This window comes from Pseudophryne corroboree, chromosome 6 (genome assembly GCF_028390025.1).
Source record: "Pseudophryne corroboree isolate aPseCor3 chromosome 6, aPseCor3.hap2, whole genome shotgun sequence".
Taxonomy (NCBI): Eukaryota; Metazoa; Chordata; class Amphibia; order Anura; family Myobatrachidae; genus Pseudophryne; species Pseudophryne corroboree.
In genome coordinates this window covers 234,633,517-234,658,064 of record NC_086449.1, presented here as the reverse complement: position 1 = coordinate 234,658,064, position 24,548 = coordinate 234,633,517, and the positions used below count along the sequence as shown (strand labels likewise).

General features: G+C 48.2%; 2 protein-coding genes across 4 annotated transcripts in view; one reads left to right on the top strand and one right to left on the bottom strand.

The window, feature by feature from the left end:
* Nucleotides 1-3,572, bottom strand: part of MRPS11 (mitochondrial ribosomal protein S11) — a 145,276-nt gene extending 141,704 nt beyond the window's left edge. For all 3 annotated transcript variants that reach the window (XR_010179199.1, XM_063925763.1, XM_063925764.1), the window contains exon 1: nt 3,414-3,572. Coding sequence is in view for 2 of the 3 variants with exons in the window: in XM_063925763.1 (XP_063781833.1) it covers nt 3,414-3,481 (68 nt within the window). In the remaining variant the exon portion in view is untranslated. The remainder of the gene's footprint in view (nt 1-3,413) is intronic.
* A 47-nt stretch (nt 3,573-3,619) lies between these two features.
* MRPL46 (mitochondrial ribosomal protein L46) lies at nt 3,620-22,944 on the top strand. The gene is made up of 4 exons (XM_063925762.1): nt 3,620-4,192; nt 7,792-7,987; nt 9,376-9,549; nt 22,646-22,944. The coding sequence occupies exons 1-4, from the start codon at nt 3,923-3,925 to the stop codon at nt 22,894-22,896; spliced, it is 891 nt and encodes a 296-aa protein (XP_063781832.1). The 5' UTR covers nt 3,620-3,922; the 3' UTR covers nt 22,897-22,944.
* The last annotated feature ends 1,604 nt before the right edge of the window (nt 22,945-24,548 follow it).

Sequence of the window (24,548 nt, the reverse complement as noted above, 5' to 3'; positions counted from 1 at the left end):
CGGCATCTTGACCGGATCCCGTGGCAACCAGGTCCGCGAGCCCCTCCCTAAACAACACTTCACCTTTGTAAGGTAAAACCTCCATATGTTTCTTGGAGTCTGCATCACCAGTCCATTGGCGGGTCCATAGAGCTCGTCTCGCAGAAATAGCCATGGCATTGGCTCTGGAACCCAGCAGCCCAACGTCTCTTTGAGCATCCCTCATAAATAAGACTGCGTCTTTAATGTGAGCTAATGTTAATAAAATGGTATCCCTGTCTAGGGTATCAAGGCCATCTGATAAGGTATCCGTCCATGCTGCAACTGCGCTACATACCCATGCCGATGCTATTGCCGGTCTGAGCAAAACATCTGTATGTGCATAAATAGACTTTAAAGTAGTCTCCTGTCTGCGATCAGCAGGATCCTTGAGGGCTGCCGTGTCCTGAGACGGTAGCGCCACCTTCTTGGACAGGCGCGTCAAAGCCTTGTCCTCCCTGGGAGAGGATTCCCAACGCACCCTATCCTGAGCTGGGAAAGGATACGCCATAAGAATCCTTTTGGGAATCTGCAGTTTTTTATCTGGAGTTTCCCAAGCTATTTCAAACAACTCGTTCAGCTCATGAGAAGGGGGAAAGGTGACCTCAGGTTTCTTCTCCTTATACATGCGCACCCTCATGTCCGGGACAGAGGGGTCATCTGTGATATGCAAAACCTCTTTCATTGCAATAATCATACACTGAATACCTTTAGCCACCCTTGGGTGCAATCTTGCATCATCGTAGTCGACACTGGAATCAGAATCCGTGTCGGTATCAGTGTCAGCTATTTGGGATAGGGGACGTTTTTGAGACCCAGACGGGCCCTGTGACCTAGACCAATCCGTGGATTGACTCCCAGCTTTATCCCTGGACTCTGCCAGGTCCAGTCTCTGATGTAATGAGGCCACACTAGCATTTAACATATGCCACGTGTCCATCCATTCATGAGTCGGCGTTGCCGACGGAGACACCACTCATTCGCTCCACCTCCTCCTTGGACGAGCCTTCCGCCTCAGACATGCCGACACGCACGTACCGACACCCCCACACACACAGGGATATATCTACAAGGGGACAATTCCCCAACAAGGCCCTTTGGAGAGACAGAGAGAGAGTATGCAGCACACACCCAGCGCCTAGTAATTACTGGAAGATCACCCAGATAGCGCTTTTTATTCACAAACAATGTGTAAAACACTCACTGCGCCTAGAAAATGCCCCCCCGCCCTCTTTTTCAGCCCTCTGTCACCGTGTCCAGCAGGGGAGAGTCCGGGGAGCCAGCTTCTCTGCAGCGTTCTGTGGAGAAAATGGCGCTGTTAGTGCTGAGGGATCAAGCTCCGCCCCCTCCAGCGGTGGGCTTCGGTCCCGCTTCAATGTGTAAAAAATGGCGGGGGATCTTTACATTTACTGACTCCGCAGCCTAATGTACCCAGAAAAGCCATACCCGAGGTTTATTGCTGCCCAGGGCGCCCCCCCTGCGCCCTGCACCCATCAGTGCCTGTTCCGTGTGTGTGTCCTGTGTGGGAGCAATGGCGCGCAGCGGCTTACCTCAATGAAGATCTGAAGTCTTCTGCCGCCTTGAAGTCTTCTTTTCTTCTTATACTCACCCGGCTTCTATCTTCTGGCTTTGCGAGGAGGACGGCGGCGCGGCTCTGGGACGAACTGCGGGGTGAGACCAGCGTGAGACTCCCTCTGGAGCTAATGGTGTCCAGTAGCCTAAGAAGCAGAGGCTATCATCTAAGAGGGTCTGCTTCTCTCTCCTCAGTCCCATGATGCAGGGAGCCTGTTGCCAGCAGTGCTCCCTGAAAATAAAAAAAACTAACAAAATTCTTTATTTAGAGAAACTCTGGAGAGCTCCTCTGTAATGCACCCTATCTCCTCTGGGCACAAAATCTAACTGAGGTCTGGAGGAGGGGCATAGAGGGAGGAGCCAGTGTACACCCATACTAAAAGTTCTTTATAGTGCCCATGTCTCCTGCGGAGCCCGTCTATACCCCATGGTCCTTACGGAGTCCCCAGCATCCTCTAGGACGTATGAGAAATAATTTTTTATTTTATTTTTCATCATTATTACCTCTATTATGTTTGAGAGCAGCTATAAAAGAAAATTATAGGAAGAAAAACAAACCAAATTTCTGTACCCAATTTTGCCATTCTAAGTCCCACACTATCGGGATGATTTGTCATACTGGAATGACAAATTCTCAACATCGTCTAGTGTTTACCCTCATTTGCACGCTCCCATGAACGACATTTACGATTTGGTTGACCATGCTGCATGTCAATCAAACAATAATGTGCGTGCGGGCGGCTATGCGTATTAATGAAGGACAGAACAAGAGATTGTTCAGTCTTTCAGTAAAGCCCCATACACACTAGACAAGAAAGTGAAAGATCTCGCTCAGAAGGGCCGATCTGATCGAGATCTTTTACAATCTTGTCCAGTGTGTACACAATTACGTTAACGATGCGCTCTACCGCGCATCGTTAACGACCCCCTCCCCCATCAGAACATGTACAGACGAAGTAGGTCCTCGTTAATGACAGCCATGCTGCACTTCGTTTCCCCCTGCCGCCACCCCTTCCCTCCCCTCAAAGTCGATCCCTACCCCCACCGGAAAGTGTGTATGCACTTGCCAATGCCGGCACCCTGCCGCCACCAGTATCGGCGTCGGTGGGGATCGCCTAGTGTATACTGCGCTTTAATCGTATGTGTACTGGCAATCTGTGATGGTGCGGGGTGAAGGGGAATTGCCCTGTACGATCAGTACAATTGCTGGTCGTTTACATGTGTACCCAGCCTTAGAACCAAGAAACGATAAGCCATAGGAAACTGAAAGCCATAGGAAACTGAAATTTGGCACGGCTTCCCAGCCATATAGCAGAAATTCCATCTAAATGGTCATCAGAACTGAAGTTGGTGGGTCACAGGTAAAGGAATTACCTTTAAAGCAAGTTGCAGTATACTGTGGCCCCTACACATAAGGAAGTGCACCTATAACAACAGGGCAAATAATAGGATACTACTATTTATTCACTTTATTTGGAACCCAGAAGCATGCAGAATACACAAAGGCCATTATTTATCAAGCCTTGGAGAGTGATAAATAGCAAGGTGATAAAGTACCAGTTATTCAGCTCCTAACTGCCATGTTACATGCCGGGTTTGAAAAATGACTGGAGCCGATTGGTTGGCACTTCATCACGGTGCAATTTATCACTCTCCAAGGCTTGATAAATCTGGGCCAAAAGGCGCTAAAGCCCATGTTATGTGCCAAACAGGGGAGAGTGTGTCTTTCCTGTTGAACTATCAGCCTCAGCATGCCCTGCCACCCCACAGCACAGCCTGCTTCCTCTCACACTTGTATACATGCTCACACTGCCGGCACTCACCCGCAGGCACGCTGGAGGACGCCCGGCAGCAACCATGTGGCAGCCGCCCGCCTCAGTGCCGGGTTCATTTCTCCAAAAGCGGCGCAGCAGCAGCAGCACACACAGACGCAGCAACAGCAAGGTCACACGCCGCCGGCCAAACCATCTGTGCACCAGGGGAGGGGAGCACTACCAGCCGGCACATCACACAACGGCTACTGCATACAGCTGCCGTTGTGGCCTCCACAGGCAGCAGCTATAGCAGCCGTAACCCCAGTGCCGCCACCGGGTGTAACGTGTAAGACGCCGAAAGTTAGGGAAACACCGGTGTCACCGCAGTATAATAGCCAAACTAGCCCACGGGTCCTGCCCACAGCAAGGCCGGCGCTAGGGACGTGACATATACACATAACTAGTCTCGCTGTACGCAATATACTGTTTTCATTTTGTAACAAAAGACGTGTAAGCCGATACAAGTGCGTTTGAAGGAAAGATTCCCCCCTCCTCTGAAGATTGGTTCAGGCTGACGCATGGACCTGTCTCCGCTAGATATGACCTCGCCAGTTTCCAATATGGCCGCCCCCGTGCGGAGGTTGCTGGCGGGTGTACTGTCATGTGCTGGCAGTGGCAGAGTCTCCTGGCGAGCTCCGATCCGGGGCTGCCGCGGTCTGGCGTCTGAGGCCGGGGGCGCAGCGGGGTCTCCGTGGCGGCTGCACGGTGCTTTGTGCTTAAAGAGGCCGGCGGTGGTGTCTCAGAGCAAGACTCCCTTCCAGCAGGAGGTGGAGGATCTGATGCAGCAGGTACGGGGTGCCGCGGGGACTGGTGTGCGGGATGTTACTGGCAGCGGGGCCTCTATGTGCTGAGACATATATGTCTGTAAATAGTATGTGTGTGTGTAATGTGTACAGTACAGCTAATAGGGCATGGTGGGGGCACACTGACCATTCCAGGTAAGCTTTGAGTAACCTTAGAAACCCAAGGGCAGAGCCTGTGACCAGTATGGCGCTATACAGCTGAGCTGGGAGAGGACAGTGGAAACTTGGCTTTAGAGGTTTACAATATGTACTAAGCTATCATGCACAAATGTCGTCTGCACGTTTGCGCTGCCATACAGTTGATGGCCATGGCTGCATTCCATATTCGTGCATGCTGCGATGACTGCAATGCTGCTATTTTTTTCTGGCAAACCGTATATAACCAGCTCATGGAGATACGTCAATAAAAGAGAGTAATGGTATGGATGAAGGCTAAACATGGACAGCACCACTCCCTGCAGTCATGTAAAAAAAAAAGGAAAGATGTGATGGAATGTTCTCCAGTGACAAATTGTGAAAGGTATACAGTATATCACAACTTATGAGACAGCCTTTTAGACATTTATGAGGATTGGTGACGAATCGGGACCCTCTCTCACCCTTAAGTGATGCCGATAGGATGTTAAAAAGAAACCAACTACACCCAGCTAATAACAGTCCCAAACTTTGTTAAAAGCTTTCAGGGCAGAAGGTATCTTGGGAAAAAACTGTTATCTTAGGGAAGTAATTCTTCTACACACTGACTTCCTGTCCAATATCTTATAGATCATGTGTTAATACTAATCCGCTTTTAATAAGCTTTTCACATGTTAATAAACACATGAAATTGGGTTGCAAAAAAAGGACATAAGTCAGTGGTGCTGTTACAATGCATTCAAAATCCACCTCTAATGACCACATTCGTTTTCCAGTGGTTTTAACATTTTTTTCCATTGCGTGTGTGTGGTCGAGCATTGAATCTGCAGCCAGTCCCGTTTGCTGTCAATTTCTTACAAGTGAGCAACAACATGGATTCAACTACAAAGCAAATTTAAATAGAATGCCTTACATCTCAACATAGGGGCTAATTCAGACCTGATTGCAGCGCACAACTACGATCAGCCACCCTGACATGCGTGGGGATGCCCGGCACAGGGCTAGTCCGCCCCCTCCCCCCCGGCTGCATGGCGGCAATTATATTGCACCCGGCGAGTAAGTCCCTACCTGCACAGCATTGCTGCGTTGGTAGGCGACTTTTTGCCGCATCCTGGGTCGCAGCGGCTGTGTGTGACATCACGCTGGTGCAGGTCCGCGCCACCAAAACGGAGGCCACCGTCCCGCCCAGCGAACGCCTCTGCCTGTCAGTCAGACAGAGGCGATCGCTGGCTTGAGATGCCGATTGCATCTCTGGCATGCACATACGCACTGCAGCGCATGCGCAGTTCAGACCTGATTGCCCGCTGTGCGAAAACGCACAGCAGCGATCAAGTCTGAATTAGCCCCATAGTTCTTTTACATACTGTATATATTTGACTGTTGGTAGTAGCCCTGTTGCGAGATAGTTTGTACTTTGTTTAGTGGACCCTCTAAATGTGTTTAGCTTTCTGTATGGCTGTTTACTCGCTAGCAGTAGGAAAACACCTGTGAAAAGACATGTCCACTGCTTGTGGTTTGGTGGTAGCCAGCATTTAGGCCGGGTACACATCTGAGCACCTGCCACCGCAAGGTCAACAGCTATGGACAATGGGTATTTCAAACCTACTAATCATGAGACAGATGATGTTGTAGTCGGACATATAGGGCCGGATTCAATTGGCTGCGGTGCCTACCACTTACTTCTAGCTCCAGGGTCTAATGCCTGACGCTATTAAACTACAAGCCCACTTGCTTGTGGAGTAAGACCATGGCTAACCCATAGATTCCATGTTAAGTGTCTGGTTAACTTCCTTGCAGTAGCGAGTTAAGGGCAGAAAGCCCGATTTAAAGCAGATTTGTTTGCACCCTCCTGAGAAGCTGCAATTGAATAGTTCTTGGCACTTAACCTGGGAGCTACAAGCCCATGTTATAAGCACAGAAGGTAATTGAATCTGGCTTATACGGGACTAGTCAATAGTTATGTGGGAATATAGCTTCATGGTAAGTGCCAGGGAGCTATTCAAGTAATTCCCACATTGGCCAATAATTCAAGCAAGAATGCATGGGATAAAGCGTGTTAAGCTGCCTCTCCCATGCTATAAGTCACAGGTTCTCAAACTCGGTCCTCAGGACCCCACACAGGGCATGTTTTGCAGGTCTCCTCACAGAATCGCAAGTGACATAATTAGCTCCAGCTGTGGACCTTTTAAAATGTGTCAGTGAGTAATGAGTACACCTGTGCGCCTGCTGGGTTACCTGCAAAACATGCACTGTGTGGGGTCCTGAGGGCCGAGTTTGAGAACCACTGCTATAAGTGATGCTGTTATGGAGCGACCAGCCCCAAAGCCCTAGCGAACGTGGATTCTGCTAGAATTTCTGTAGGGTGAGAACAGAAAACTGCAATAAATGCAGTCATGGGGCTAGTTGCGGGAATTACTTAGCACCTATAGTATGGAGAGGACTATACACAATGTTGTAAATATATAGATGAGTGGACCTAACCAACAGTAAAAGTTAGATAAATGTTTATTACAGAATAGGTCCTACAGTGTTCTTCCCAGGATCATTTTCTCTCCACCACGGAAAAATAATAAATCTCGAGTTCTAAGCAAAATAAGGATTTAAACATTCTTCATTTTTGCAAAGTATTACACTTAGGGCCTAATTCTGAGTTGATCGCAGCAGCAAATTTGTTAGCAGTTGAGCAAAACCATGGCCCTCATTCCGAGTTGTTCGCTCGCTAGCTACTTTTAGCAGAAATGCAAACGCAAAGCCGCCGCCCTCTGGGAGTGTATCTTAGCATAGCAGAATAGCTAACGAAAGATTAGCAATTCTGCTATTAAGTATTCCCTTGCAGTTTCTGAGTAGCTGCAGACCTACTCCTAGATTGCGATCACCTCAGTCCGTTTAGTTCCTGGTTTGACGTCACAAACACGCCCAGCGTCCGGCCAGCCACTCCCCCGTTTCTCCAGCCACTTCTGCGTTTTTAGCTGGCACGCCTGCGTTTTTTAGCACACTCCCTGAAAACGGCCAGTTTCCGCCCAGAAACACCCACTTCCTGTCAATCACACTACGATCAGCAGAGCGATTGAAAAGCTTTGTTTGGCCGTGAGTAAAATAGCATAGTTTTGTGTAAAAATACTTAGCGCGTGCGCCCTGCTATGCATGCGCAGAACTGCCGGATTTTAGCCTATTAGCAATTCTGCTAAAAATAGCAGCGAGCGAACAACTCGGAATGAGGGCCCATGTGCACTGCAGGGGGGACAAATATAACGTGCAGAGAGCGTTAGATTTGGGTGGGGTGTGTTCAAACTGAAATCTAAATTGCAGTGTAAAAATAAAGCAGCCAGTATTTACTCTACACAGTAACAATATAACCCACCCAAATCCTGGGGAGGGCACTTCTCTATGTATGTTTGAGCTTGTATTATATAGATTACACTATATTTTTACTGTATTCACGGTTTCAGGTTGAGCTGGAGCAAAGTTTGTATTCAGATCATGAGCTTCAGCTTATGGAAGATGCAGAGCGGCTCAGGAGGAAGCAGTCTGATACTTATGATTCTGATGATGAGGCTGAAGACCAGGACATTGTGACAGCACAAGATCTTGAAGACACGTGGGAACAGAAATGGAGGAATTTTAAATTTGCATCAAGTGTAACCGGTACTGCTAGTGGTCTATCTTGTTGGCTACAGTTATTTGTATAGTCTTTACTAAAGAAACATCAACTGCAATGGATTTGTGAGATATATAGTGAAGTGTCTAATCTGATTTAATATTTATGGTGTAGTTGATGTATGCAAATTATAAATTGTCATTTTCTTCATATTAACGTGACATTCGCAGGGACTTTCAGTTTCCAAAAGCATACGTTACCCAGACAGCTTCTGTTGATGTCTCGGCTGACCACGAGATCTTGCAATGTTTGTGATACCATGCCCATGCGCAGTGGGGTTGGCCAGGGTTTTGCTGGATTGCGGGGTTGGGGGCAGTTTTATCTCCGCTACTCCAGTACCCAAGATGTTAATATTGCTATAGTACATCTCCCTCATAGTCTATATGTTAATTAAGGACAACATGCAATGAAACTTGTCATTGTACAGAAAATTGTGTCTAATTTATTCTTAATTATTTGTGGAAACACACACTGCATAGAGGGCCCAATTCAGACCTGATCGCTGTTGTGCGAAATCGCACAGCGGTCGACTATCGAACGACTGCGTAATCACCGCAGTGCGCAGGCACGACGCCAAATGGCAACAGAAAGGTGCGGAAATTTCGATCGCTAGGTATACGGAAGCAGACGTTTGGGGGGTGGTAACTGCCTGTTTTCTTGGAGTGTCAGGAAAAATGCAGACATTCCCAAGCGTTTTCTGGGAGGGTGTGTTGTCCGCTCCAGCCCCGAACAGTTTGATTCTATCGCACAGTAGGAGTAGGTCCTGGGCTACACACATACTGGAAAAATCATTAGTCAATGAGTTGCGAACGGATTTGCAACTGTCCGCTGTCTGGAGAAGTTTTTGCACGGTGTACGCATGCATTTGCACACTTGCATGGGACGGGATTTCACTCTATTGGTGTCTGATCGCAAATTTGCAGAGGAGCGATCAGGTCTAATCCGTTTCCTTTTCTAGGCTTGGCCTTCGCTTTTAAAGCTTTTTCTAGGATTTGTAGAGTGTGCTTTAGCTCCTTATGCGTCGAAGGTAACACCTAGTAACAGTCTAGGTTAATACAATACTGCATGCTGGTGTTTACTGGTATATTGCTTTAAGCTTCTATATAGATTATTTCTTGCGGTTGACCATTTTTATGTGGCCTGTGCTGATTTAGCCAGGCTCCCTCTATGTAGTCCTTCTGTGTGGATTAACTCACAATTACCTGTCCTAGTCTAACGGAGCCAATGCCTTGCAGAGGAGTTCCCTGTAAAGGTAATCAGTGTTATAATTCTGCAAATGGCTTAAAAGCCTCATTGCATTAGCTTGTCATTTGTCGTACTGTATCATACTTGCAAGAAAGCAGTGCTTAATTGTTGTCCCCTTTATTTATTACAGAAGCAGATAAAAAGAAGGACCGCACATCGTTAGACAGGAAATTGGAAAACTCTTTGTTCCTGCTGGTTAAAGAAAAGGTCGGCAATGAAGACGTTTGGATGTTTCCTCAGATGGAGTGGCAGGCTGGGGAAACTATGAGGCAGACAGCAGAACGGGTCATGTCTAACTTGTCAGGCAAGTTTTTTTTTATTTTGGGTGCTGCATATCCACTGTCTAGTGTAAGATTTGGCAGTATCTAACGCGTCGTATTTTGAGGACACTTAAAAGGGAAGTCCATGAAACATTTTTATTTGTGTAATTCCTTCATGTTCCTGCAGTCCTGTTATATTCTAGGGCTCATGCCCTGTACATCAGATGTTAATGGCTTACATTCATAGAGACTGTGAGATTATTGGGTGTATTTAATAACTGTCTGAAGCTGCTGTCTTGTCGGAAAGACGGCAGCTTCCAACAGAAATAGGACGGAAGGGGTTCCGACCTATTCAATAGGAATAGCCGCTGATCCTCGTGCTTCTGTCGGAAATGGGGCCAAATCCGACAGGTTTTGGCCCCCTTTCCGACAAACTCAATCCGACTTGAAAACAAGTCGGATTGAGATGAGGAGACGAGCAGTGCTGCGGGCGGCTGTGGGAGCTGAGATCGAAGGCCGGCTGGGGGAGGCGCTGCAGGGAGAGAGGTGCCTGGCCGTCCCCAGGCCAGGCACCTCTCCCTGCCGCCGCAGACATATCCCCCCGCAGCTAGCTCCTCCCGACGGCCTCCGATCTCGGCCCCCCCTGCCTCCCGCATTCACCTCTCTCCCTGCAGCGGCTCCTCCCGCTGGCCGCCGATCTCTGCTCCCACCGCCGCCCAGCTTATCCCCACTGCCGTCCCGCTCAAGCCCGCCGCCGTCTGCAACCCTGGCCGCTGCTGTCAGCGCAGCCGCTGACAGCAGCGGCAGGACAGGACTCTGTGTACGGCTAAATCCGACAGTCGGATTTGGCCGTCCATTGAATAGGGGTTGTTGGAATGGGTCCGACTCATTGAATATACCCCTATATGTCCATTTCAAAGATCTCCTTCACATGTATCTTTTGTCATCTGTAATATTTGTAAAATACAGTCTGCTTTGTGATCTTGCTCAGTATTAAATGGGTAATGGAGTCAGAGTAGAGAGTCAAGTAATACTGGAAGCTTTTATTTATCAGAATTAAAGGTCAGTCACAGGTTTGTGGATGGAAGTGGTGGTGTCATATGCTGTGTAAAATGGGAACTGTCATATGGTAATCCCAAGACCTTCCTATGTACTATTTCATTTTTGTTCACGGTTTTGTTTTGTTTTTGTCAAATGCCACAAATATGGAGAAAATCTGCCCCAGTTTAGTCTACCTCAGGTCTGGACAAAGTGTTGCTCTCCTGCTGCTGTGAAACTGCAAGCCACCGTATGCTCTGCTAGCTGTTAGGGCCTGCTGTGACTTGTAGTTGTACAACAGAGGAGCCACAAATTATCTAGGCCTGGATTATATAATACACTTTTAATCTTCTCCTGCGCTACTACCCGTTTATGGAATTCATTACCATGCCTAGATACTCCCCACAGCTTTAAAATATGAAATGCTTTTTATCATATACAATACTCCCACCTATATTATGTACGCTTCATTCCCACCCAACTATCCCAATCTCCATTATTCAGTATGTCCTGTTTTCTCCACTTTTCAAAAGCCTTAGTTTCTGCATTTTGTGTATGGGTAAAAGTTTATCAGTTTCCACAAAGTATAGTAATACAGGTCTGATTTATATCCTTGTCGGCCACCCTTCTCGACTATACGTGGTATACTTATTTATTCTGCTTCACCCATAACTAACTGACTAATAGTCATAAATGTGCTGTTTGTGGAGTTTGCAGCATTTTGCAAGGAATTAGCAGAAGACACTGGCAAATCTCTGTAATATAGATGTGTGTGTCTGTCTGTCTCCCGATAGAGAGAATTTCCACAAACTAATTTTTCTCTGACGTCCTAGTGGATGCTGGGAACTCCGTAAGGACCATGGGGAATAGCGGCTCCGCAGGAGACTGGGCACAAAAGTAAAGCTTTAGGACTACCTGGTGTGCACTGGCTCCTCCCCCTATGACCCTCCTCCAAGCCTCAGTTAGATTTTTGTGCCCGGCCGAGAAGGGTGCACACTAGGGGCTCTCCTGAGCTTCTTAGTGAAAGTTTAGTTTTAGGTTTTTTATTTTCAGTGAGACCTGCTGGCAACAGGCTCACTGCATCGAGGGACTAAGGGGAGAAGAAGCGAACCTGCCTGCTTGCAGCCAGCTTGGGCTTCTTAGGCTACTGGACACCATTCGCTCCAGAGGGACCGAACACAGGCCCAGCCTCGGAGTCCGGTCCCAGAGCCGCGCCGCCGGCCCCCTTACAGAGCCAGAAGCAAGAAGAGGTCCGGAAAAATCGGCGGCAGAAGACATCAGTCTTCAACAAGGTAGCGCACAGCACTGCAGCTGTGTGCCATTGTTACTCAGGCACACTTCACACTTCGGTCACTGAGGGTGCAGGGCGCTAGGGGGGGGCGCCCTAAGCAGCAATGTAAACACCTTGGCTGGCGAAAATACACCACATATAACCCCCAGGGCTATATGGATGTATTTTAACCCCTGCCAGAACTCACCAAAAAGCGTGAGAAAAGGCCGCCGAGAAGGGGGCGGAGCCTATCTCCTCAGCACACGGGCGCCATTTTCCATCACAGCTCCGCTGGAAGGACGTCTCCCTGACTCTCCCCTGCAGTCCTGCACTACAGAAAAGGGTAAAAAAGAGAGGGGCACTAATTTGGCGCAGTTCTAATAATAACAGCAGCTATAAAGGGAAAAGCACGTTTTATAGTGGTATTCCTGTCTATATATAGCGCTCTGGTGTGTGCTGGCATACTCTCCCTCTGTCTCCCCAAAGGGCTAGTGGGGTCCTGTCCTCTATCAGAGCATTCCCTGTGTGTGTGCGGTGTGTCGGTACGATTGTGTCGACATGTTTGAGGAGGAAAGTGAGATGGAGGCGGAGCAATTGCCTATTATAGAGTTGTCACCCCCTAGGGAGTCGACACCTAAGTGGCTGAGCTTATGGAAGGAATTGCGTGACAGTGTCAGTTCTTTACGAAAGACAGTTGACGACATGAGACAGCCGGCTACTCAGCTTGTGCCTGTCCAGGGGTCTCAAACGCCATCAGGGGCTTTAAAACGCCCGTTACCTCAAATGGCAGACACGGATACTGACTCCAGTGTCGATGATGAGGAGACAAACGTGACTTCCAGTAGGGCCACACGTTACATGATTGAAGCAATGAAAAATGTATTGCATATCTCTGATAATACAAGTACCACTAAAAAGGGTATTATGTTTGGTGAGAAAAAACTGCCTGTAGTTTTTCCTGTATCCGAGGAATTAAATGAAGTGTGTGATGAGGCGTGGGTTTCCCCCGATAAAAAAACTGATAATTCCTAAAAGGTTATTGGCATCATACCCTTTCCCGCCAGAGGATAGGGCACGTTGGGAAACACCCCCTAGGGTGGATAAAGCGCTCACACGCTTGTCTAAACAGGTAGCACTACCCTCTCCTGATACGGCCGCCCTAAAGGAACCTGCCGATAGAAAGCAGGAGAATATCCTAAAATGTATATACACTCACACGGGTGTTATACTGCGACCAGCAATCGCCTCAGCCTGGATGTGCGGGCGTGGCGTGGTCGGATTCCCTGACTGAAAATATTGATACCCTAGATAGGGACAGTATATTACTGACTATAGAGCATTTGAAAGATGCATTTTTATATATGCGTGATGCACAGAGGGATATTTGCCGACTGGCATCAAGAGTTAGCGCGCTGTCCATTTCTGCAAGAAGAGGTTTATGGACGCGGCAGTGGTCAGGTGATGCGGATTCTAAAAGGCACATGGAAGTATTGCCTTATAAGGGGGAGGAGTTATTTGGGGTAGGTCTATCAGACCTGGTAGCCACGGCAACTGCTGGAAAATCCACATTTTCTCTAACGTCCTAGTGGATGCTGGGGACTCCGAAAGGACCATAGGGAATAGCGGCTCCGCAGGAGACTGGGCACAAAAGTAAAAAGCTTTAGGACTACCTGGTGTGCACTGGCTCCTCCCCCTATGACCCTCCTCCAAGCCTCAGTTAGATTTTTGTGCCCGAACGAGACGGGTGCAGGCTGAGGGGCTCTCCTGAGCTGCTTAGTGTAAAAGTTTAAAGTAGGTTTTTTATTTTCAGTGAGACCTGCTGGCAACAGGCTCACTGCACCGAGGGACTAAGGGGAGAAGAAGCGAACTCACCTGCGTGCAGAGTGGATTGGGCTTCTTAGGCTACTGGACATTAGCTCCAGAGGGACGATCACAGGCCCAGCCATGGATGGGTCCCGGAGCCGCGCCGCCGGCCCCCTTACAGAGCCAGAAGAGTGAAGAGGTCCGGAAAATCGGCGGCAGAAGACGTCCTGTCTTCAATAAGGTAGCGCACAGCACCGCAGCTGTGCGCCATTGCTCTCAGCACACTTCACACTCCGGTCACTGAGGGTGCAGGGCGCTGGGGGGGGGGGGGCGCCCTGAGACGCAATAAAAAAACCTTTTTTTGGCAAAAAATACATCACATATAGCTCCTGGGCTATATGGATGCATTTAACCCCTGCCAATTTTTCCATTAAAAAGCGGGAGAAAGGCCGCCGTGAAGGGGGCGGAGCCTATCTCCTCGGCACACTGGCGCCATTTTTTCCTCACAGCTCCGTTGGAGGAAGGCTCCCTGACTCTCCCCTGCAGTCCTGCACTACAGAAACAGGGTAAAACAAGAGAGGGGGGGCACTAAATTGGCATACTAATATATACAGCAGCTATATTAGGGAAAAACACTTATATAAAGTTATCCCTGTGTGTGTATATATATATATATATATATATATATATATATATATATATATATATATATATAGCGCTCTGGTGTGTGCTGGCAAACTCTCCCTCTGTCTCCCCAAAGGGCTAGTGGGGTCCTGTCCTCTATCAGAGCATTCCCTGTGTGTGTGTGCTGTGTGTCGGTACGCTGTGTCGACATGTATGAGGAGGAAAATGGTGTGGAGGCGGAGCAATTGCCTGTGTTAGTGATGTCACCCCCTAGGGAGTCGACACCTGACTGGATGGTCTTATGAAAAGAATTACGTGATAGTGTCGGCACTTTACAAAAGACTGTTGACGACATGAGACAGCCGGCAAATCAGTTAATACCTGTACAGGCGTCTCAAACACCGTCAGGGGCTCTAAAACGCCCGTTACCTCAGGTCGATACAGACACGGACACTGACTCCAGTGTCGACGGTGAGGAAACAAATGTATTTTCCAGTAGGGCCACACGTTACATGATCACGGCAATGAAGGAGGTTTTGAACATTTCTGATACTACAAGTACCACAAAAAAGGGTATTATGTGGGGTGTGAAAAAACTATCCGTAGTTTTTCCTGAATCAGATGAATTAAATGAGGTGTGTGATGAAGCGTGGGTTTCCCCCGATAAAAAACTGCTAATTTCTAAAAAATTATTGTCATTATACCCTTTCCCGCCAGAGGTTAGGGCGCGTTGGGAAACACCCCCTAGAGTGGATAAAGCGCTCACACGCTTATCAAAACAAGTGGCGTTACCGTCTCCTGATACGGCCGCCCTCAAGGAACCAGCTGATAGGAAGCTGGAAAATATCCTAAAAAGTATATACACACATACTGGTATTATACTGCGACCAGCAATCGCCTCTGCCTGGATGTGCAGTGCTGGGGTGGCTTGGTCGGATTCCCTGACTGAAAATATTGATACCCTGGACAGGGACAATATATTATTGACTATAGAGCATTTAAAGGATGCATTTCTATATATGCGTGATGCACAGAGGGATATTTGCACTCTGGCATCAAGAGTAAGTGCGATGTCCATTTCTGCCAGAAGAGGGTTATGGACGCGACAGTGGTCAGGTGATGCGGATTCCAAACGGCATATGGAAGTATTGCCGTATAAAGGGGAGGAGTTATTTGGGGTCGGTCTATCGGACCTGGTGGCCACGGCAACGGCTGGGAAATCCACCTTTTTACCCCAAGTCACCTCACAGCAGAAAAAGATACCGTCTTTTCAGGCTCAGTCCTTTCGTCCCCATAAGGGCAAGCGGGCAAAAGGCCACTCATATCTGCCCCGGGGCAGAGGAAGGGGAAAAAGACTGCAGCAGACAGCCTCTTCCCACGAACAGAAGCCCTCCCCCGCTTCTGCCAAGTCCTCAGCATGACGCTGGGGCCTTACAAGCGGACTCAGGCAAGACGGTGGGGGCCCGTCTCAAGAATTTCAGCGCGCAGTGGGCTCACTCGCAAGTGGACCCCTGGATCCTGCAGGTAGTATCTCGGGTACAAATTGGAATTCGAGACGTCTCCCCCTCGCCGGTTCCTGAAGTCTGCTTTACCAACGTCTCCCCCCGACAGGGAGGCGGTATTGGAAGCCATTCACAAGCTGTATTCCCAGCAAGTGATAATCAAGGTACCCCTCCTACAACAGGGAAAGGGGTATTATTCCACGCTGTTTGTGGTACCGAAGCCGGACGGCTCGGTGAGACCCATTTTAAATCTGAAATCCTTGAACACTTACATAAAAAGGTTCAAGTTCAAGATGGAGTCACTCAGAGCAGTGATAGCGAACCTGGAAGAAGGGGACTATATGGTGTCTCTGGACATCAAGGATGCTTACCTCCATGTCCCAATTTGCCCTTCTCACCAAGGGTACCTCAGGTTTGTGGTACAGAACTGTCGCTATCAGTTTCAGACGCTGCCGTTTGGATTGTCCACGGCACCCCGGGTCTTTACCAAGGTAATGGCCGAAATGATGATTCTTCTTCGAAGAAAAGGCGTCTTAATTATCCCTTACTTGGACGATCTCCTGATAAGGGCAAGGTCCAGAGAACAGTTAGAGGTCGGAGTAGCACTATCTCAAGTAGTACTACGACAGCACGGATGGATTCTAAATATTCCAAAATCGCAGCTGATTCCGACGACACGTCTGCTGTTCCTAGGAATGATTCTGGACACAGTACAGAAAAAGGTGTTTCTCCCGGAAGAGAAAGCCAGGGAGTTATCCGACCTAGTCAGGAACCTCCTAAGACCAGGCCAAGTGTCAGTACATCAATGCACAAGGGTCCTGGGAAAGATGGTGGCTTCTTACGAAGCGATTCCATTCGGCAGATTCCACGCAAGAACTTTTCAGTGGGATCTGCTGGACAAATGGTCCGGATCGCATCTTCAAATGCATCAGCGGATAACCCTGTCTCCAAGGACAAGGGTGTCTCTCCTGTGGTGGTTACAGAGTGCTCATCTCCTAGAGGGCCGCAGATTCGGCATTCAGGATTGGGTCCTGGTGACCACGGATGCCAGCCTGAGGGGCTGGGGAGCAGTCACACAGGGAAGAAATTTCCAGGGCTTGTGGTCAAGCATGGAAACGTCACTTCACATAAATATCCTGGAACTCAGGGCCATTTACAATGCCCTAAGTCAGGCAAGACCTCTGCTTCAGGGTCAGCCGGTGTTGATCCAGTCAGACAACATCACGGCAGTCGCCCACGTAAACAGACAGGGCCGCACAAGAAGCAGGAGGGCAATGACGGAAGTGGCAAGGATTCTTCGCTGGGCGGAAAATCATGTGATAGCACTGTCAGCAGTGTTCATTCCGGGAGTGGACAACTGGGAAGCAGACTTCCTCAGCAGACACGATCTTCACCCGGGGGAGTGGGGACTTCACCCAGAAGTCTTCCACATGATTGTGAACCGTTGGGAAAAACCAAAGGTGGACATGATGGCGTCCCGCCTCAACAAAAAACTGGACAGATATTGCGCCAGGTCAAGGGACCCTCAGGCAATAGCTGTGGACGCTCTGGTAACACCGTGGGTGAACCAGTCAGTGTATGTGTTCCCTCCTCTTCCTCTCATACCTAAAGTACTGAGAATCATAAGAAGGAGAGGAGTAAAGACTATACTCGTGGCTCCGGATTGGCCAAGAAGGACTTGGTACCCGGAAATTCAAGAGATGCTCACGGAAGACCCGTGGCCTCTACCTCTAAGAAAGGACCTGCTCCAGCAGGGACCCTGTCTGTTCCAAGACTTACCGCGGCTGCGTTTGACGGCATGGCGGTTGAACGCTGGATCCTGAAGGAAAAAGGCATTCCGGATGAAGTCATCCCTACCCTGATCAAAGCCAGGAAGGATGTGACCGTACAACATTATCACCGTATTTGGCGAAAATATGTTGCGTGGTGCGAGGCCAGGAAGGCCCCTACAGAGGAATTTCAACTGGGTCGATTCCTGCATTTCCTGCAAACAGGACTGTCTATGGGCCTAAAATTAGGGTCCATTAAGGTTCAAATTTCGGCCCTGTCAATATTCTTCCAAAAAGAACTAGCTACTGTTCCTGAAGTTCAGACGTTTGTCAAGGGAGTACTGCATATACAGCCTCCTTTTGTGCCTCCAGTGGCACCTTGGGATCTCAATGTAGTTTTGGGGTTCCTAAAATCACATTGGTTTGAACCACTCACCACTGTGGACTCAAAATATCTCACATGGAAAGTGGTAATGCTGTTAGCCCTGGCTTCAGCCAGGCGTGTTTCAGAATTGGCGGCTTTATCCTATAAAAGCCCTTACCTAATTTTTCATACGGACAGGGCAGAATTGAGGACTCGTCCTCAATTTCTCCCTAAGGTGGTTTCAGCATTTCACTTAAACCAGCCTATTGTGGTGCCTGCGGCTACTAGGGACTTGGAGGATTCCAAGTTACTGGACGTAGTCAGGGCCCTGAAAATATATGTTTCCAGGACGGCTGGAGTCAGAAAATCTGACTCGCTGTTTATCCTGTATGCACCCAACAAGCTGGGTGCTCCTGCTTCTAAGCAGATTATTGCTCGTTGGATTTGTAGTACAATTCAGCTTGCACATTCTGTGGCAGGCCTGCCACAGCCAAAATCTGTAAAAGCCCATTCCACAAGGAAAGTGGGCTCATCTTGGGCGGCTGCCCGAGGGGTCTCGGCTTTACAACTTTGCCGAGCAGCTACTTTGTCAGGGGCAAACACGTTTGCTAAATTCTACAAATTTGATACCCTGGCTGAGGAGGACCTGGAGTTCTCTCATTCGGTGCTGCAGAGTCATCCGCACTCTCCCGCCCGTTTGGGAGCTTTGGTATAATCCCCATGGTCCTTTCGGAGTCCCCAGCATCCACTAGGACGTTAGAGAAAATAAGAATTTACTTACCGATAATTCTATTTCTCATAGTCCGTAGTGGATGCTGGGCGCCCATCCCAAGTGCGGATTGTCTGCATTACTTGTACATAGTTATTGTTACAAAAATCGGGTTATTGTTGTTGTGAGCCATCTTTTCAGAGGCTCCTTCAGTTATCATGCTGTTAACTGGGTTCAGATCACAAGTTGTACGGTGTGATTGGTGTGGCTGGTAAGAGTCTTACCCGGGATTCAAAATCCTTCCTTATTGTGTACGCTCGTCCGGGCACAGTATCCTAACTGAGGCTTGGAGGAGGGTCATTGGGGGAGGAGCCAGTGCACACCAGGTAGTCCTAAAGCTTTTTACTTTTGTGCCCAGTCTCCTGCGGAGCCGCTATTCCCCATGGTCCTTTCGGAGTCCCCAGCATCCACTACGGACTATGAGAAATAGAATTATCGGTAAGTAAATTCTTATTTTTACCCCAGGTAGCTTCTCAACCTAAGAAGACGCCGTATTATCAGGCGCAGTCCTTTCGGCCCCATAAGGGCAAGCGGGCAAAAGGCGCCTCATTTCTGCCCCGTGGCAGAGGGAGAGGAAAAAGGCTGCAGCAAACAGCCAGTTCCCAGGAACAAAAGCCCTCTCCCGCCTCCGCAAAGTCCTCAGCATGACGCTGGGGCTTTACAAGCGGACTCAGGCACGGTGGGGGCCCGTCTCAAGAAGTTCAGTGCGCAGTGGGCCCACTCGCAAGTGGACCCCTGGATCCTTCAGGTGGTATCTCAGGGGTACAAATTGGAATTCGAGACGTCTCCCCCTCGCCGTTTCCTAAAGTCTGCTTTACCGACGTCTCCCTCAGACAGGGAGGCAGTATTGCAAGCCATTCACAAGCTGTATTCCCAGCAGGTGATAATCAAGGTACCCCTCCTGCAACAGGGAAAGGGGTACTATTCCACACTATTTGTGGTACCGAAGCCGGACGGCTCGGTGAGACCAATTTTAAATCTAAAATCCTTGAACACTTGCATACAAAGGTTCAAATTCAAGATGGAGTCACTCAGAGCAGTGATTGCAAACCTGGAAGAAGGGGACTACATGGTCTCTCTGGACATCAAAGATGCTTACCTACATGTCCCAATTTACCCTTCTCACCAAGGGTACCTCAGGTTTGTGGTACAGAACTGTCACTATCAGTTTCAGACGCTGCCGTTTGGATTGTCCACGGCACCCCGGGTCTTTACCAAGGTAATGGCCGAAATGATGATACTCCTTCGAAAGAAGGGAGTTTTAGTTATCCCTTACTTGGACGATCTCCTGATAAGGGCAAGATCCAGGGAACAGTTGGAAGTCGGGGTAGCACTATCTCAGATAGTGCTGCGGCAGCACGGTTGGATTCTCAATATTCCAAAATCGCAGCTGATCCCGATGACACGCCTTCTTTTCCTAGGGATGATCCTGGACACAGTCCAGAAAAAGGTGTTTCTCCCGGAGGAGAAAGCCAGGGAGTTATCCGAGCTAGTCAGAAATCTCCTAAAACCAGGCCAAGTCTCAGTGCATCAATGCACAAGGGTCCTGGGAAAGATGGTGGCTTCTTACGAAGCAATCCCATTCGGCAGATTCCACGCAAGAACCTTCCAGTGGGATCTGCTAGACAAATGGTCCGGGTCGCATCTTCAGATGCATCAGCGGATAATCTTGTCACCAAGGACAAGGGTGTCTCTCCTGTGGTGGTTGCAGAGTGCTCATCTTCTAGAGGGCCGCAGATTCGGCATTCAGGACTGGGTCCTGGTGACCACGGATGCCAGCCTGAGAGGCTGGGGAGCAGTCACACAGGGAAGAAATTTCCAGGGCTTGTGGTCAAGCCTGGAGACATCACTTCACATAAATATCCTGGAGCTAAGGGCCATCTACAATGCTCTAAGCCTAGCAAGACCTCTGCTTCAAGGTCAGCCGGTGCTGATCCAGTCAGACAACATCACGGCAGTCGCCCACGTAAACAGACAGGGCGGCACAAGAAGCAGGAGGGCAATGGCAGAGCTGCAAGGATTCTTCGCTGGGCGGAAAATCATGTGATAGCACTGTCAGCAGTGTTCATTCCGGGAGTGGACAACTGGGAAGCAGACTTCCTCAGCAGACACGACCTCCACCCGGGAGAGTGGGGACTTCACCCAGAAGTCTTCCACATGATTGTGAACCGTTGGGAAAAACCAAAGGTGGACATGATGGCGTCCCGCCTCAACAAAAAACTAGACAGGTATTGCGCCAGGTCAAGGGACCCTCAGGCAATAGCTGTGGACGCTCTGGTAACACCGTGGGTGTACCAGTCAGTGTATGTGTTCTCTCTTCTGCCTCTCATACCCAAGGTACTGAGAATCATAAGAAGGAGAGGAGTAAGGACTATACTCGTGGCTCCGGATTGGCCAAGAAGGACTTGGTACCCGGAACTTCAAGAGATGCTCACAGAGGACCCGTGGCCTCTACCTCTAAGAAGGGATCTGCTCCAGCAGGGACCCTGTCTGTTCCAAGACTTACCGCGGCTGTGTTTGACGGCATGGCGGTTGAACGCCGGATCCTGAAGGAAAAAGGCATTCCGGATGAAGTCATCCCTACCCTGATCAAAGCCAGGAAGGATGTAACCGTACAACATTATCACCGTATTTGGCGTAAATATGTTGCGTGGTGCGAGGCCAGGAAGGCCCCTACAGAGGAATTTCAACTGGGTCGTTTCCTGCATTTCCTGCAAACAGGACTGTCTATGGGCCTAAAATTAGGGTCCATTAAGGTTCAAATTTCGGCCCTGTCGATTTTCTTCCAAAAAGAACTGGCTTCAGTTCCAGAAGTTCAGAATATCTCACATGGAAAGTGGTAATGCTGTTAGCCCTGGCTTCAGCCAGGCGTGTTTCAGAATTGGCGGCTTTATCCTATAAAAGCCCTTACCTAATTTTTCATACGGACAGGGCAGAATTGAGGACTCGTCCTCAATTTCTCCCTAAGGTGGTTTCAGCGTTTCACCTGAACCAGCCTATTGTGGTACCTGCGGCTACTAGGGACTTGGAGGACTCCAAGTTGCTGGACGTAGTCAGGGCCCTGAAAATATATGTTTCCAGGACGGCTGGAGTCAGGAAATCTGACTCGCTTTTTATCCTGTATGCACCCAACAAGCTGGGTGCTCCTGCTTCTAAGCAGACTATTGCTCGTTGGATTTGTAGTACAATTCAGCTTGCACATTCTGTGGCAGGCCTGCCACTGCCAAAATCTGTAAAAGCCCATTCCACAAGGAAGGTGGGCTCATCTTGGGCGGCTGCCCGAGGGGTCTCGGCGTTACAACTTTGCCGAGCAGCTACTTGGTCAGGGGCAAACACGTTTGCTAAATTCTACAAATTTTGATACCCTGGCTGAGGAGGACCTGGAGTTCTCTCATTCGGTGCTGCAGAGTCATCCGCACTCTCCCGCCCGTTTGGGAGCTTTGGTATAATCCCCATGGTCCTTACGGAGTTCCCAGCATCCACTAGGACGTCAGAGAAAATAAGAATTTACTTACCGATAATTCTATTTCTCGTAGTCCGTAGTGGATGCTGGGCGCCCATTCCAAGTGCGGATTGTCTGCAATACTTGTACATAGTTATTGTTACAAAAATCGGGTTATTATTGTTGTGAGCCATCTTTCCAGAGGCTCCTCTGTTATCATGCTGTTAACTGGGTTCAGATCACAGGTTATACAGTGTGATTGGTGTGGCTGGTATGAGTCTTACCCGGGATTCAAAATCCTTCCTTATTGTGTACGCTCGTCCGGGCACAGTATCCTAACTGAGGCTTGGAGGAGGGTCATAGGGGGAGGAGCCAGTGCACACCAGGTAGTCCTAAAGCTTTACTTTTGTGCCCAGTCTCCTGCGGAGCCGCTATTCCCCATGGTCCTTACGGAGTTCCCAGCATCCACTACGGACTACGAGAAATAGAATTATCGGTAAGTAAATACTTATTTTCTGTATTCACCAATGTTGATTTTTATTTTCTTTTTGTTGTACAGGTGATCACACTGAAGCTCACTTTTTAGGAAATTCGCCCTGTGGCTTTTACAAGTACAAGTTCCCCAAGTCTCTGCGGTCTGAGCACATGGTAGGGGCCAAAGTGTTCTTCTTCAAAGCTTTTCTGAAGAGCCGGAATCTTCAAACACATAAGAAAAATGGAGAATATGTTTGGGTTAGCAAAGATGAACTCAAAGACTATTTAAAGCCAGCATATCTGTCTGAGGTGGATAAATTTGTAATAGAAATATAATTTAATTTTGTCAATCTGGTAATAAAAGTTGCTTTTTGTTTTTCTTTATTTGTTTAGACCATAATAGACTGGTTAAAAAATAATTTTTCCCTAGACAATCCTCCATAATTCATCTATAGAACCTTGACGGAGTTGCTGTTCTGTTCATTGTTTTGCATATACGAGGGGGTACCCAAAAGAAGCAGGAATTTAATGATTTATTTATTTAATTGTACAGTTTCAAACTTTGGTCACCCTCAAAGTACTTTCCACTTGAATCGATACACTTGTTCAAACATTTTTTCCATTGCTCAAGACATGTTTCCAACTCATCTTCGTTGATGGCTTTTAGTACATTTGCCGTTTTTTGTTTCACCTCTTCAGTTCCTGCAAAACATTTTCCTTTAAGGACTATATTCATTTGAGGAAGTTAAAAAATAAAAGTGACGCGTGGCAAGATCGGGTGAATACAGTGGGTGAAGCAAAGGTGTCATGTCATTTTTGTTGAAAAATTACTTAACGCTCAGCGCTGCCTGGGCACGTGTTTTGTCATAATGGAAGAACTAGTCACATGCTTGCCACAAATTGGGCCATTTTTTCCTCAAATCGTGACACAACTTTTTCAAAACATCCAAATACATTTTTTTTTAGCTGTTTCTAGCATAACAGTTTCTGATGCCTTTTTTTCCCCCCAAAAGGAAACAAAACTTCACAGCAGCATGTTGTTCCTGTGAATCAGCCATCATAGAAATGGGTGAAAGTGTGTATAATTTGTTGGAATTAAAAAAAAAAAAAAAACCTCTGCCGTCAAATGCTACCTTCCCCTGCAGCGTCAGCAGGGATACTGGTTTAGATGCGTTCCAAAACCTTCATCTAGCGGTGGAAGCACGTACTACAGCTCCCCGACCTCTAGAACACGATTCCTGTTTCTTTTGGGTACCCCCTTGTACATTATCCTTGTCTGCGGCAGAAGTTGAATGTTGTCTTACCATCTTTATCTCCTACTAATGATGGGTTGATTATAAAAATAATGGTGAGCAAAATAGGAGTCACTCAAATCAATTGATAAGTAGAAGCAGGTGATAGGGAATGGCTAGTATTTTATTTTTATCCAAAATGCTGAAGTCGTAGTTACACACACTGGCATTTATACAGTAAGCCTCTCACTATCAATTGGCAGTAGTGCCATGAAAGAGCTACTTACCAGGATTTACTTGAGGATTTAGCCTCAATACGCCATGTGGTGTGAGTGAGCTGAGACGAGCGGTGTAATGTATTTCACATCTTTTTCACTCGAATGTGACAAAACCACTTCATGAAACTGCACAAATTAATTTGGTGTGAGAAACTAATATATAAAAATGTGTGTGTGCGCGCCACGGAGTCTAAGGTATGGGTTATAGAAATGGAGATGTTGCCCATAGATTTTACTTCTGATTTATCTAGCACCACCACCTAGAACAGGCCCTGGGCAGCATGTTACTGGAGTTTGTTGGACGGCTTAAAGATTGTAGGTGCCTCGGCACCGTTTACAGACCCCCGCCGGCATCTTTTTTCGGATTTAAAATTGGCGGGCCGAAGCGCGCCGGGAAGGGGGCGGAGCTTTGTCCAGCAGCTCACGGGCGCCATTTTCCCTACAACACGCGGCTGAGGGATAGACGCTGCCGGGACCT

Bases quoted from the DNA above. Each gene is read 5' to 3' on its own strand.
- MRPL46 (XM_063925762.1), top strand. From the start codon at position 3,923: ATGGACCTGTCTCCGCTAGATATGACCTCGCCAGTTTCCAATATGGCC. The intron at 4,193-7,791 runs GTACGGGGTGCC...TCACGGTTTCAG, and splicing joins TGGAGGATCTGATGCAGCAG to GTTGAGCTGGAGCAAAGTTT. The intron at 7,988-9,375 runs GTACTGCTAGTG...TATTTATTACAG, and splicing joins ATTTGCATCAAGTGTAACCG to AAGCAGATAAAAAGAAGGAC.